Here is a 12,570-nt window from a genome sequence, read left to right on the forward strand (position 1 = left end):
AAACCAGAGTGTCACCCTGACATCACCACTGTGCCTATGTCACTTCTGGGTGATGTAGGCATGTTGCCCCCAATGTCCGCAATGTGCCTACATCACCTGGAGGTGACATAGGCATGGTGTGATACTTCTTCCTGTTTCCTAAAGTGTTCTGGTAAGTCCCCTTCTGGTTTGTTGTTCAGACCTGGCAACCCTATTATAAAATTACAGTTACTTATATTTTATAGACATATTCATATATGAAACCAAATGCTTTTGAACCGTTAAAAAAATTCTTTACACTTTAAAAATTACTCTGGGTAGCTGAAGCGTTGGTTTTGCATAGCCCATGTTCCAAGGGGCTCAGGAAGTGGCTTCGTGATTGACACAAGAGCTGGCCAATCAGCACTATGTAAACATGGCTCCTGCTGAAATCCAGAATGGCCTTCCCCTTCCCTCTAGAAGAAAAGTTCATATCTCTGTCCAAAAGCCAGTGAGTTCATTTCTAAAGTGGGCCTCTTGCTAATATTATGTATATATTTTGGGTTCTGTAATGTATTTACTTCATTTAGACCCTGCCAGTAGACCCCCAAAGTGACTTACATCATCATTCCCTCCTCCATTTTATCTTCACAACAACTCTGTGAGATAGGCTGAGAGTGTGTGGATGGCCCAAAGTCACCCAGCAAACTTCCATGACAGACTGGGGATTTGAACTTGGGTCTCCCAAATCCTAATACTCAAACAACTGCACCACTCTGGCTCTGTTGTGGAAAGGTGGGTTAAGCAGTTTAAAATAAAAACATGGAAATTGATATTTTCTCACACAAGCACAACACCTATTTCCAAACGGCTCATTTTCCTTTGTTTCCCTCACCACACGTGGACCCTGCCAGGCCATACAGGTCACAGAAGATCTGTGTGCTCTTTCATATTCACATTCAACCAAGGAATTTGAGCATGGGAGATATGGATGGGAGAATATAGGAAGTATTCCCATTTTCTGTAACAACCTAGTGCTGTTCCTGCGTATGTGTCTATGGGCGCCTAGCAAAGGGGTAAACAGAGCTCTCTTTTTCCCTGTTGGGATCCCTCTTCAGTTAGTTTGGTGTAGTGGTTAAGCGTGGCAGACTCTAATATAAAGAACTGCGTTTGATTCCCCACTCCTTCACATGAAGCCAGCTGGGTGACCTTGGGCCAGTCACAGTTCTCTCAGAACTCTCTCAGCCCAACCTCCCTCCCTCACAGGGTGTCTAATGCGGGGAGAAGAAGGGAAGGGTAAGGTGCTCCAAGACTCCTTTGGGTAGTGAGGGGCAGGGTAAAAAACCAACTACTATTACTACTACTCCTATTCCTTCTGTTAAGCTAGGTAATTTTAGTATGTTTCCCCAAAAAAATTGCATAGCAAACTGCTTACAAAATAATAATAATAATTCAAACACCACAATTGTTATTTTAATGGAACACTTCTGCTAAACAAAGTTTTGGTCGGAAAAAGCCCAGCAGCACTTTCACACAGTTGAAATATGAACCGTTAGTTTGAGGGCATGAATTGTTGATGAGCCAAAAATGCTTTTCAAGCCTTAATTTTCCAGGGTAAGCCTTGTTTATTGCCCTGTGGCAAAGTAATATGTGCGAGTCGGGTCATCTAAGGATTATTGCTAGCATAAATGACAAGTTCTGAAGCTGAGTGCTTTGTCACGAACCCTGAAAGTGCTCTCACAATCTGGGGTGTGACTCAACACGGGGAATGGCTGGTTTATGATATATCTCACAGGAGTAGTATCCATATGACATGGTGGTGCCTTTGCACTATGAAGTTTACGGTAGGCACCACTAATCATGGCTTGCCCCATCCACCATATTGTGTCGCTGTGCTTAATAGTCATAGAATGAAATTAATTCACCTGACTGTAATGGGATGTATATTTACTTACTTGCTGAAGGGGAATATTTGTGTTGTCCTTTTCACTTGAGTCTTGGCTACTTTCCAGTCCTTCTCCATCTGGTCTTGGGTTCAAAGGGGGAGGAGTTTGGATCTGCTCATATCTGCCTCCTTTCTCTGACCTCACACGAGAAGAAGAGATTGGATTTATATCCCGCCTTTCACTACCTGAAGGAGTCACAGAGTAGCTTACAATCTTGTTTCCCTTCCCCTCCCCACAACAGAAACTCTGTGAGGTAGGTGGAGCTGTGAGAGCTCTGACAGAAACTGCTCTTGAGAGGAACAGCTCTGCAAGAACTTGTGACTGACTCAAGGTCACATCAGCAGGTGCGTGTGGAGGAGTGGGGAATCATACCTAGTTCTCCTAGATAAGAGTCCTCACACTTAACCACTACACCAAACTGGCTCTTAACAGCCAGGAATCAGGAGCTTCCTTATCACCCAATGTCTCTGCCCTTTGAAAGAGAGCATGGCAGACATTTTGGGAATTGCCCTATAACTCAATAATTCTTGCAACAATTTTGAATCTTATTTTAGATCTCACTGGATGCAGTTCACCTTTAGATTTTTAAGGTAGTAGTGTTATTATGTTGTTTGAAAAGCTGCACATATAGTTTGTATAGGGAATGGATTTCTTGTTTGCTGACAGCAGGGAGACAGTCAACCTATGCTGGAAATCACAACAAAGTCCTTCTGCAAATAACTGGATTTTGAGAATCTGGAAAGCGTTCAACTAAACAGAAGTCTTGTGTCCAACTCAACAGAGTTTTAGAGATATCAATACGTAGCCTGATAAGTTGATTGAGAAATGTGGTCATTGTTTATAACGACATGAAACAAGTTAGGGATGGGTGTCAACAGGGCTTTTCTTGAGCATAGGGTGGCCAGACCGTCCCGGTCTCCCGGGACATTCCCGGATCTGGCCACCCAATCCCGGATCCCGGGCTCCCTATACCGGGACCATTAAAGGTCCCGGTTTAGGCAGCCCAGGAGCCGGTGGGCCGCGGGCGCGGGCGGGGAAGGCGGGGAGTGAGGGAGGGAGCGTCCCTGCGCCTGCGCAGGGCCCCTGCGCACGCGCAGGGACGCTCCCTCCCTCACTCCCCGCCCGCGCGCGGGGCCGGCAGCGGTGGGGGAGGCCTCTCCGCGGCCTCCGCTGGTCGCTGGGGGCCTTCCAGAGTGTCTGGAAGGCCCCCAGCGACCAGCGGAGGCCGCGGGGAGGCCGCGGAGCACCCGGCGCTGGTCCGGGAAGGCCTTCCAGAGCCTCTGGAAGGCCTTCCCGGGCCAGCGCCGGCCAGCGAAGGCCTCCCCGCGGCCTCCGCTGGTCGCTGGGGGCCTTCCAGAGTGTCTGGAAGGCCCCCAGCGACCAGCGGAGGCCGCGGGGAGGCCGCGGAGCACCCGGCGCTGGTCCGGGAAGGCCTTCCAGAGCCTCTGGAAGGCCTTCCCGGGCCAGCGCCGGCCAGCGAAGGCCTCCCCGCGGCCTCCGCTGGTCGCTGGGGGCCTTCCAGAGTGTCTGGAAGGCCCCCAGCGACCAGCGGAGGCCGCGGGGAGGCCGCGGAGCACCCGGCGCTGGTCCGGGAAGGCCTTCCAGAGCCTCTGGAAGGCCTTCCCGGGCCAGCGCCGGCCAGCGAAGGCCTCCCCGCGGCCTCCGCTGGTCGCTGGGGGCCTTCCAGAGTGTCTGGAAGGCCCCCAGCGACCAGCGGAGGCCGCGGGGAGGCCGCGGAGCACCCGGCGCTGGTCCGGGAAGGCCTTCCAGAGCCTCTGGAAGGCCTTCCCGGGCCAGCGCCGGCCAGCGAAGGCCTCCCCGCGGCCTCCGCTGGTCGCTGGGGGCCTTCCAGAGTGTCTGGAAGGCCCCCAGCGACCAGCGGAGGCCGCGGGGAGGCCGCGGAGCACCCGGCGCTGGTCCGGGAAGGCCTTCCAGAGCCTCTGGAAGGCCTTCCCGGGCCAGCGCCGGCCAGCGAAGGCCTCCCCGCGGCCTCCGCTGGTCGCTGGGGGCCTTCCAGAGTGTCTGGAAGGCCCCCAGCGACCAGCGGAGGCCGCGGGGAGGCCGCGGAGCACCCGGCGCTGGTCCGGGAAGGCCTTCCAGAGCCTCTGGAAGGCCTTCCCGGGCCAGCGCCGGCCAGCGAAGGCCTCCCCGCGGCCTCCGCTGGTCGCTGGGGGCCTTCCAGAGTGTCTGGAAGGCCCCCAGCGACCAGCGGAGGCCGCGGGGAGGCCGCGGAGCACCCGGCGCTGGTCCGGGAAGGCCTTCCAGAGCCTCTGGAAGGCCTTCCCGGGCCAGCGCCGGCCAAGGAAGGCCTCTCCGACGCCTCCCTGGCCTCGCCGCCGCCCCCGCCGCTGGACTCGCCGCGCCGCTGGACTCGCCGCCGCCGCCCGACCCGCCGCCGCCGCCCGACTCGCCGCCGACCGCCACCGCAGGTAAGGGGGCCGAAAGCGGGGGGGGGGGCGGCCTTCCTTTCTTCCCTCCCTCTTCCCTTCTTTCCTTTCTTCCTCCCTTCCTTCCCTCCCTTCCTTCCCTCCCTCCCTTCCCTTCCTTCCTTCCCTCCCTCCTCCCTTCCTTTCTTTCTTCCTTCCCTCCCTCCCTCCCTTCCTTCCTTCCTTCCTTCCTTCCTTCCTCCCTTCCCTTCCCTCCTCCCTTCCCTCCTCCCTTCCCTTCCCTTCCCTCCTCCCTTCCCTCCTCCCTTCCCTCCTCCCTTCCTTCCCTCCCTCCTCCCCTCCCTCCTCCCTCCCTTCCTTTCTTCCTTCCCTCCCTTCCCTTCCTTCCTTCCTTCCTTCCTTCCTTCCTTCCTTCCTTCCTTCCTTCCTTCCTTCCTTCCCTTCCCTTCCCTTCCATTCCCTCCTCCCTTCCCTCCTCCCTTCCTTCCCTCCTTATGTTCTTATGTGGCGCAGAGTGTTGGACTGGAGGGGCCACTGGCCTGATGCAACAGGGCTTCTCTTATGTGACACAGAGTGTTGGACTGGATGGGCCACTGGCCTGATCCAACAGGGCTTCTGTTATGTTCTTATGTGACGCAGAGTGTTGGACTGGATGGGCCACTGGCCTGATCCAACAGGGCTTCTCTTATGTTCTTATGTGACGCAGAGTGTTGGACTGGATGGGCCACTGGCCTGATCCAACAGGGCTTCTGTTATGTTCTTATGTGACGCAGAGTGTTGGACTGGATGGGCCACTGGCCTGATCCAACAGGGCTTCTCTTATGTTCTTATGTGACGCAGAGTGTTGGACTGGATGGGCCACTGGCCTGATCCAACAGGGCTTCTCTTATGTTCTTATGTGACGCAGAGTGTTGGACTGGATGGGCCACTGGCCTGATCCAACAGGGCTTCTGTTATGTTCTTATGTGACAATACTGACTTTGGTGGACCCAAGCACTGATTCAGTGTAAGGGAGCTTTGTGTTTGTGACTGGAGTGGACAATACTGACTTTGGTGGACCCAAGCACTGATTCAGTGTAAGGGAGCTTTGTGTTTGTGTCTTCTGGTGCAATTTTGTTCTCAGATCCTGTATTTACTTCATCAGTATATGGGATAAGGCACTTTCTCAACTGTGCTGCATAATGCAGCCTATTTATTTTGTCCTGTTGGCTCTGTTGGCTCTATCTGCGCCACCTTCATCACTTTCGGGGTGTGGATCCCCCAGTGGGGTGGGCTCCCGACTCCTTCTGCCGGCTGTTTCTGATAGCCCTGCGCCCCCTCTTTCATTTGATATGTGTCCCGTGCGGGTGCCACCCTCCTGCCGGGAGATGCCGCAAAATGAGCCCCCTTGAGGCTTATGGCGGCAGGGCTCGGGGGAAGCAAGCTAGACTGCTGTTCTTTTGAGGGGTTATAGAGTGTTTCGAGCCCCTCCCTGTGGCATCGGTCCCATCGTCGTGGGACCCAGGGGGCCGGCGCAGCGGCCCGCTGAAGCAGCCTGTCAGTCACTTCCGCATCTCGACCTGTGTTATTAGTGACAGGCTGCTTCGGCAGGCTGCTGCGCCGGCCCCCTGGGTCCCACGACGATGGGACCAATGCCACAGGGAGGGGCTCGAAACACTCTATAACCCCTCAAAAGAACAGCAGTCTAGCTTGCTTCCCCCGAGCCCTGCCGCCATAAGCCTCAAGGGGGCTCATTTTGCGGCATCTCCCGGCAGGAGGGTGGCACCCGCACGGGACACATATCAAATGAAAGAGGGGGCGCAGGGCTATCAGAAACAGCCGGCGGAGGGAGTCGGGAGCCCACCCCACTGGGGGATCCACACCCCGAAAGTGATGAAGGTGGCGCAGATAGAGCCAACAGAGCCAACAGGACAAAATAAATAGGCTGCATTATGCAGCACAGTTGAGAAAGTGCCTTATCCCATATACTGATGAAGTATATACAGGATTTGAGAACAAAATTGTTTCCGGCGGTGATATTTGGGGGATTTTTGGGGACGTCACAGGAAGTGCTGTGAAGTCACTTCCTGTTTCCGGCAGTGGCATTTGGGGGAAATGATGCCATTTGGGGGAAATGATGTCACAGGAAGTGATGTCACTTCCTGCTTCCGGCAGGTGGCGCGGGGGAAATGATGTCACAGGAAGTGATGTCACTTCCCGTTTCCGGCAGGTGGCGCGGGGGAAATGATGTCACAGGAAGTGATGTCACTTCCTGTTTCCGGCGGTGGTATGACGTCGCCGGAAGTGACGTCGCCGGAAGTGACGTCACTTCCTGTTTCCGGCGGCGCGCGCGCACACTCCTGCCTCCCCCCCCCCAAGGTGTCCCTGGCTGGCCTTCAGACATTATGGCCACCCTACTTGAGCAAGAAAGCAGTTCCAGCTGGCTTGGCATCGAGGTGTGTGGCCTAATATCCAAATGAGTTCTTGCTGGACTTTTTATACAAAAGAAACCCTGTGTGAAACAATGGTGACATCAGGGGGGCATGGCCTAATATGCAAATGAGTTCCGGATGGGCTTTTTATACAAAGAAGCCCTGGATGTCAAGAAACTGGCCTTGCTTAGTCATTTCTTGGCCTTTCAAAAGTTTCATTCAAGCTTTTAGGCTTAGTTAAGTTACTGAAGACCTCTATCTGGTAACTTGGACTCAGGTGTAAGTGAGACTATGGGTCTGAGAACTTCAAGGCCAGAGACCTAGAAGAAGTTTTGTTCTTCCATCTCATTAGCGCAGTGAATCTTGAGCAAGGGAAAATTTCTTGATTGAGAATATGTGTCAGCTGCAGAGGTATGTGTACACATGTCTTAGCAACACACTCGATTGACCAAACAGGATCAGGCCAGCTGTGGGCAGTCTGGCATAAAGCAAGGCCATTTATTCTAGTTCGGTGCTTCTAGCTGTCCTTTTTGATTGTAGGTTAGGCCTTGCATGGCTGGAACATCTACTCTAGCTCTGGAATTCGGGGTGCTAGACCTCCTGGTGGGGCCTACCCAGTTTCAGGCACTACTCTCTGCTCCCCCATTACCCCTCCCCCCCCAAGGCAAGAAGCCAGACATAAACACGACATGCCTACATGACCCAGAAGTGAGGTAAGCACATTGAAGATGTCAGCAGGGCACTCTGGTTTTTGGCCAGAACTCTATGGTAAAAACTAATTCTACCATAGAGTTTTGCCCCAAACCCAGAATGTCCCCCCCTGAAGTCCCCAATGTGCCTATGTCACTTCCGGGTCATGTAGGTACGTCATGTTTATTTTCAGTGATCCTCCCCACACTCCCATCCCCTGCCTGCAGATCCAATGGACCTGGCAACCCTTGTTGGGATTTGAAATGTTGTATTATTCTTTTTAGCTTAAAAAAATGAATTTGAGAAGAGAGCCTGGCAAAGGGCTTCTGGCTTCTCCTGAGAACTTCCAGCCTCACAAGGTTAGACTGTTTTCCCCCCTTCCCCACTGCCACATTGCCTCCCTTGGCTACTGTTCAACTGATGAGTCTGCAGCCCCTGAAAGGTCTCTTCTGTCCCAGCAACCTTCTCCCTGCTTAGAGCTCCCACAAGTTGGGGGTGGATAAGTCACCATTCTCACACATTTGTTTATTCAATTTCTTTCCCACCCTTCTCCAAAATCCTCAGGGCAGCTTATGCTATTAGAAAGCGGAAATTAAATATGAAAGTGAGAAGTTATGAAACGGTAAGCAAGAAAACATTAGCAGATGAAAGCAGCAAGAGAATCTGGCAACTAAAAACAACCCTGAAGAAAATAATACCCCGATTACATGTAACAGATGTAGCAGAGAAGCAATATTCAAGCTGATAAAAGAGAGTTTATGTTGTATGAGGAAGGTGTGTATTCTTTCTTTCTTTGTGGGTCGTCTGACATCTTGTGAGGTGATTTCAGGCCACAGAAAACCCTGGATTTGAAGGGCCTGCTGCTTAGGGATTCTCTTTTGGTTTTCCAGGGAAGTTCTTTGCTGTGCATGCCCAACGTTCTCAAGGTGTACTTGGAAAACGGGCAGACAAAAGCTTTCAAGTTTGATGCGAGCACAACTGTTAAGGTACTGTTTGTACTGCGAGTGAATGAAGTCAAGACAGAAGCTTGTACATCACAGATGAATGAAATTTCACATTTTGGGATTGCAGCTATCTTGGAAACAGGATTTGGAGCAGGGGTGGACTGGGAAGATAAAATAGCCCTGCAGCAAGCCCGGTCAAGCAGCCCTCAAGACTGGCTGAACCACTGGGGCTTGGCTCTGTACAGTACTGATTACCAGCAGCCCTTCAGAGCAGTAGCCCACTGGGAACTTTCCCTGTGAGTTAAATGGCCAATCCAGCCCGTATACAGAGGTTGCAAAAGTATACATTTGCCTGATTTATCTCCTGAGTCAAATTTCAAAAAGCTATCTGTAGCTATCCACATAATAGCCCAGGGGTCCCCAAGATGGTTCCCCCCAAAGTCTTTTTAGAAAGTGGGTAAGCTTTTCCAGCAAGGCTTCTGATAGACCAGGGGTGGCCAATGGTAGCTTTCCAGAGGTTTTTTTGCCTACAACTCCCATCAGCCCCAGCCAGCATGGCCAATGGCTGGGGCTGATGGGAGTTGTAGGCAAATAAACATCTGGAGAGCTACCGTTGGCCACACCTGTGATAGGCCATTGGAAATTTGATTGACTTAACAGATTGTTGCTTTGGCAGCAGCTGCCACTACAGTCTAAGAATCTGCACTTGTGTGACTGAAAGTATGATGCGACAGCCATTTTGTAGCAGCCATTTGGCAGCCATTTTGTATCTGTGCTCACCACGCTGTGCCAGAATACCAGAGTGGGGCTCGCAGGTTCAAAAAGGTTGGAGATCCCTATAACAGTCTCAGTTGATTTAATTTAACACTTCTTTTCATTGGATGTTCTTACAATTCAGTGGATTTGTAATAGTACGGGAATAATCCAATGTGCAGTTATGCACATATAAATACCACTGTCGTTGACAGCATGCTTAAACTCTGTGCTGGATTGTAGCTCATGATTATTTCTGCCCTACCTTTCAGGGAATAGTTGCATTTTGCAGATTCGGTCTGATTGAAATCGATGAGATTTTAGGTATTTCGTAGTCCTTGAAATTAGTCCATGGCAATAGTCAGTTTTGTTATCTGAGACATTGTGTTTTCATGATGCTCTGGTTTGTTTGAACAGGGTATGAGCAAGACAACTTTTGTGGATTGTGCCCACTGGGCAGATATGTCTTTCAGCTGTCCCCCCCCTCCCTTGTGCTCAGAATCTTCCTCCTGAGTAGCCATCTTCCTTTACTTCATAATAACTGAATATGTGGCTGTTGGATAGGCATTGAAGAGAACTAACCCATGTATTTATTATTAGGGTGGCATGTTGTTTAATCTGCATTTTTTGCCATCTGTAATTGGCAGGACATTATTCTCACTTTGAAAGAAAAGCTTTCCATTCGAAGCATTGAACACTTCGCCCTGGTCTTGGAAGAGCAATACAATGTGTTGAAGATATACCTCCTTCATGACGATGAACTCATCACACAGGTCAATTACCCTGCTTAGCACAACATTCCCATGACAGGAGGAGGGATGTCTTATTGCAAGGTCTGAGGGCTACTGTTTTGGTGCAATCATAATATCCAAAATCCTGCATCACAAGGAGAGAAATTCCACTATTTGCATAAATTGTGCACAGCGCATAGGCATGACTGCTGTTATTTTGCATAATTTATTTTACAAATATGCATTGTTTTGCATCGTTCTGCTTCTGCCTGAATGTTGTCTGAATGGAAATTTTCTTCAGTCACTTCTCCGGCTTCTAGGATTTCATTAGCAAGTTTCAAGCATCTCTTTTGTAACCATAAGGGCTTGAAACATTTTTTAAAAATGAAAACATCGTTCCTTAGGAAGCAGAACTCTGTGACTCATGTCCCACACTCATCTCCCCCCCCCCCTCTATTTCAGGTAGTCCAGAAGAAAGAATCTCACAATTACCGCTGCCTCTTCAGAATCTGTTTTATACCAAGGGATCCACTGGATCTGCTGCAGCAAGATCCAGTTGCCTTTGAATATCTCTACTTGCAGGTGAAGTGGTAATTCTTCATGTGTCTGACTATAGCCCTATCTGCCTTGGTTTGGGTCTTTAGCCACACCTGACAGAACCCTGAGAGGTATTGCTCCAGTTTTATTCTTTCATAACAACTGTTGGTGCCTTCACGTCCCATTGAGAAGTGTTCACATCGATGACCCTTCACTGTCTCAGTCATTTCCTCAAGGCTCATGTCACTGTCAGCAGGAATGGTGCTTTTCAAATTTGGAAAATAATAAAACGATTTTACAGAAATCAAATATGGCTTTGTTTGGAAGGCTGTTCAAATGTATAGCTTCAGAAAACCCTGAGGGCATTAAAATTTTAATCAGATTTGGAATTCTTAATTAAATATTACTTAAATACCAAATGAGGGAGAAACACGAACTATATGTGTCCTAATATATAAATCCTGAAATAATACTGTGAAATAAACTAGGGCTGGGTATGGTATTTATAGTTTGCGAGTCATTGGAGTTTCAGTATCTGCAGAAAATATATTGCATTTCGCACTAGACTTTTAATCTTGGTTTAGCCCTGTCCCAAAGGTGACATTATACACTAAAATCATAGAATCATAGAGTTGGTTTCTCTGATTCTATTATTCTAGTGTAGAATGTCAATTTGGGGACAGAGTTAAACCAGGATTAAAGGTCAAGTGCGAAATTGGTCTGTGACTGGAAGCCTGACAAACTCAGAAGGAGCAACTGCTATTAGAATGGCTATTCAGCCTGCTATTACTGAGCTAGATAACCATGGCTAGCTTGATTTTGTCAGATCCCAGAAGCTAAGCAGGGTTGGCCCTGGCTAGTATTTGGATGGGAGACCCCCAAGAAAGTCCAGGGTTGAAAGCAGAGGTAGGCAATGGCAAACCACCTCTGAAGGTCTCTTGCCTTGAATAATTTGTCGCCATAAATTAGCTGTGATTTGACAGCAGTTTTCCACCCCCGTTATTTTAAAAGGCAATTAGACATATGGGACTCAAATCCAGAGTGAGCTAAGTGGGGCTCAAATTGATTAAAGTTAGTAGACGTTCCATCAAGTATTTGCTTCACTTCAAACGCACACACTTAATTTTGTCTGGATTGTACTCATCCTTTAGATCTAGCACAGTTTTTCTGTGAGTACAATGTGAATAATCTGTGAGTAAGATATACAGAATCCTGCGTACAACCCTAGAAGCAAGAAATATAAACATCCAGAGGCGAGTGGGGGGAAAAGTTAAATTAAATTTGCCTTTGAACTGTTATTTCAGTTTGAATGTGCACCATTTTGATGAACAACCTCAGTCATAATTTGTTTCCATATTTTCACTCCACCTCATTGTGGCCACACCTGCAACATAATCAAAACCACAACCAACCTAATTGAATGCCAGTTGAAATCTAAAAGACCAGATATGAAAAGCACTCCCAACAGGCACATTCATTTAGGTTGCACTCCACGTGGAGTGCTTGCTGCACTGAGATGAAGGGACATGACCAAGGGCATTTTTGTGCTTTGGGGTAGCCCTCCATCATTTCAACAGGACTGCCACAGGAAGGACTGCGGTCTAATTTACAAATCTTCTGGAACATCTAGCAACCTGTCACTGTGGCGTCAGTGGCTTAATCCCAGCCACAGAAAATTAGCTCAAACACAGTCTCACCTTCAGTGTTTTCAAAAAAAGTATCCTTGCTTGGCAAGTCCCTCAGTGAAAGCAGTCCCCATAGGTTGGGTACAACCTCCAAGAATTGGATCTAAAATAGAGGAGATCCCATGTCACTGTGACTTACCTGTTGCTGGACTTCGTATGGTTCACATCAGGGTAGTGGGATTGAATCAATTTTGCCTAAAAATGCGTTGCGCAAGCTGGAGAGAACAATATCTTACTCCTTGAATGGTCAAAAATCTGGAACTGGTCAGGTGAATCTTTTCATGGCACACATTCAAGTAACATCACCTGATAAATAACATCCTATTAAGCCTCTGCTAAGGGGGGGGGGGTGTATTTTTTTCTCCAAGTTGTTGGCAGCTCTACCTAAAATACTTCCTCCCCATGCATCAAAGGCCTGTCAGGAAAAGGTCTAGCAGAGACCATTCTCCCTGATATCCTCATTTTATACATACAGAGAGTTTGGTATGTGAATGAGAATTATTTTATACATACGGAGAGTTTGGTATG

The 12,570-nt window shown here is 49.5% G+C and overlaps 1 protein-coding gene across 2 annotated transcripts in view; it reads left to right on the plus strand.

The window, feature by feature from the left end:
* Positions 1 to 12,570, plus strand: part of FRMPD1 (FERM and PDZ domain containing 1) — a 109,340-nt gene that overhangs the window by 80,642 nt on the left and 16,128 nt on the right. For both annotated transcript variants that reach the window (XM_060237013.1, XM_060237014.1), the window contains 3 exons: positions 8,283 to 8,378; positions 9,737 to 9,862; positions 10,283 to 10,402. In XM_060237013.1, coding sequence (XP_060092996.1) covers positions 8,283 to 8,378; positions 9,737 to 9,862; positions 10,283 to 10,402 — 342 coding nt within the window. The remainder of the gene's footprint in view (positions 1 to 8,282; positions 8,379 to 9,736; positions 9,863 to 10,282; positions 10,403 to 12,570) is intronic.

This window comes from Heteronotia binoei, chromosome 4 (assembly GCF_032191835.1).
Source record: "Heteronotia binoei isolate CCM8104 ecotype False Entrance Well chromosome 4, APGP_CSIRO_Hbin_v1, whole genome shotgun sequence".
Taxonomy (NCBI): domain Eukaryota; kingdom Metazoa; phylum Chordata; class Lepidosauria; order Squamata; family Gekkonidae; genus Heteronotia; species Heteronotia binoei.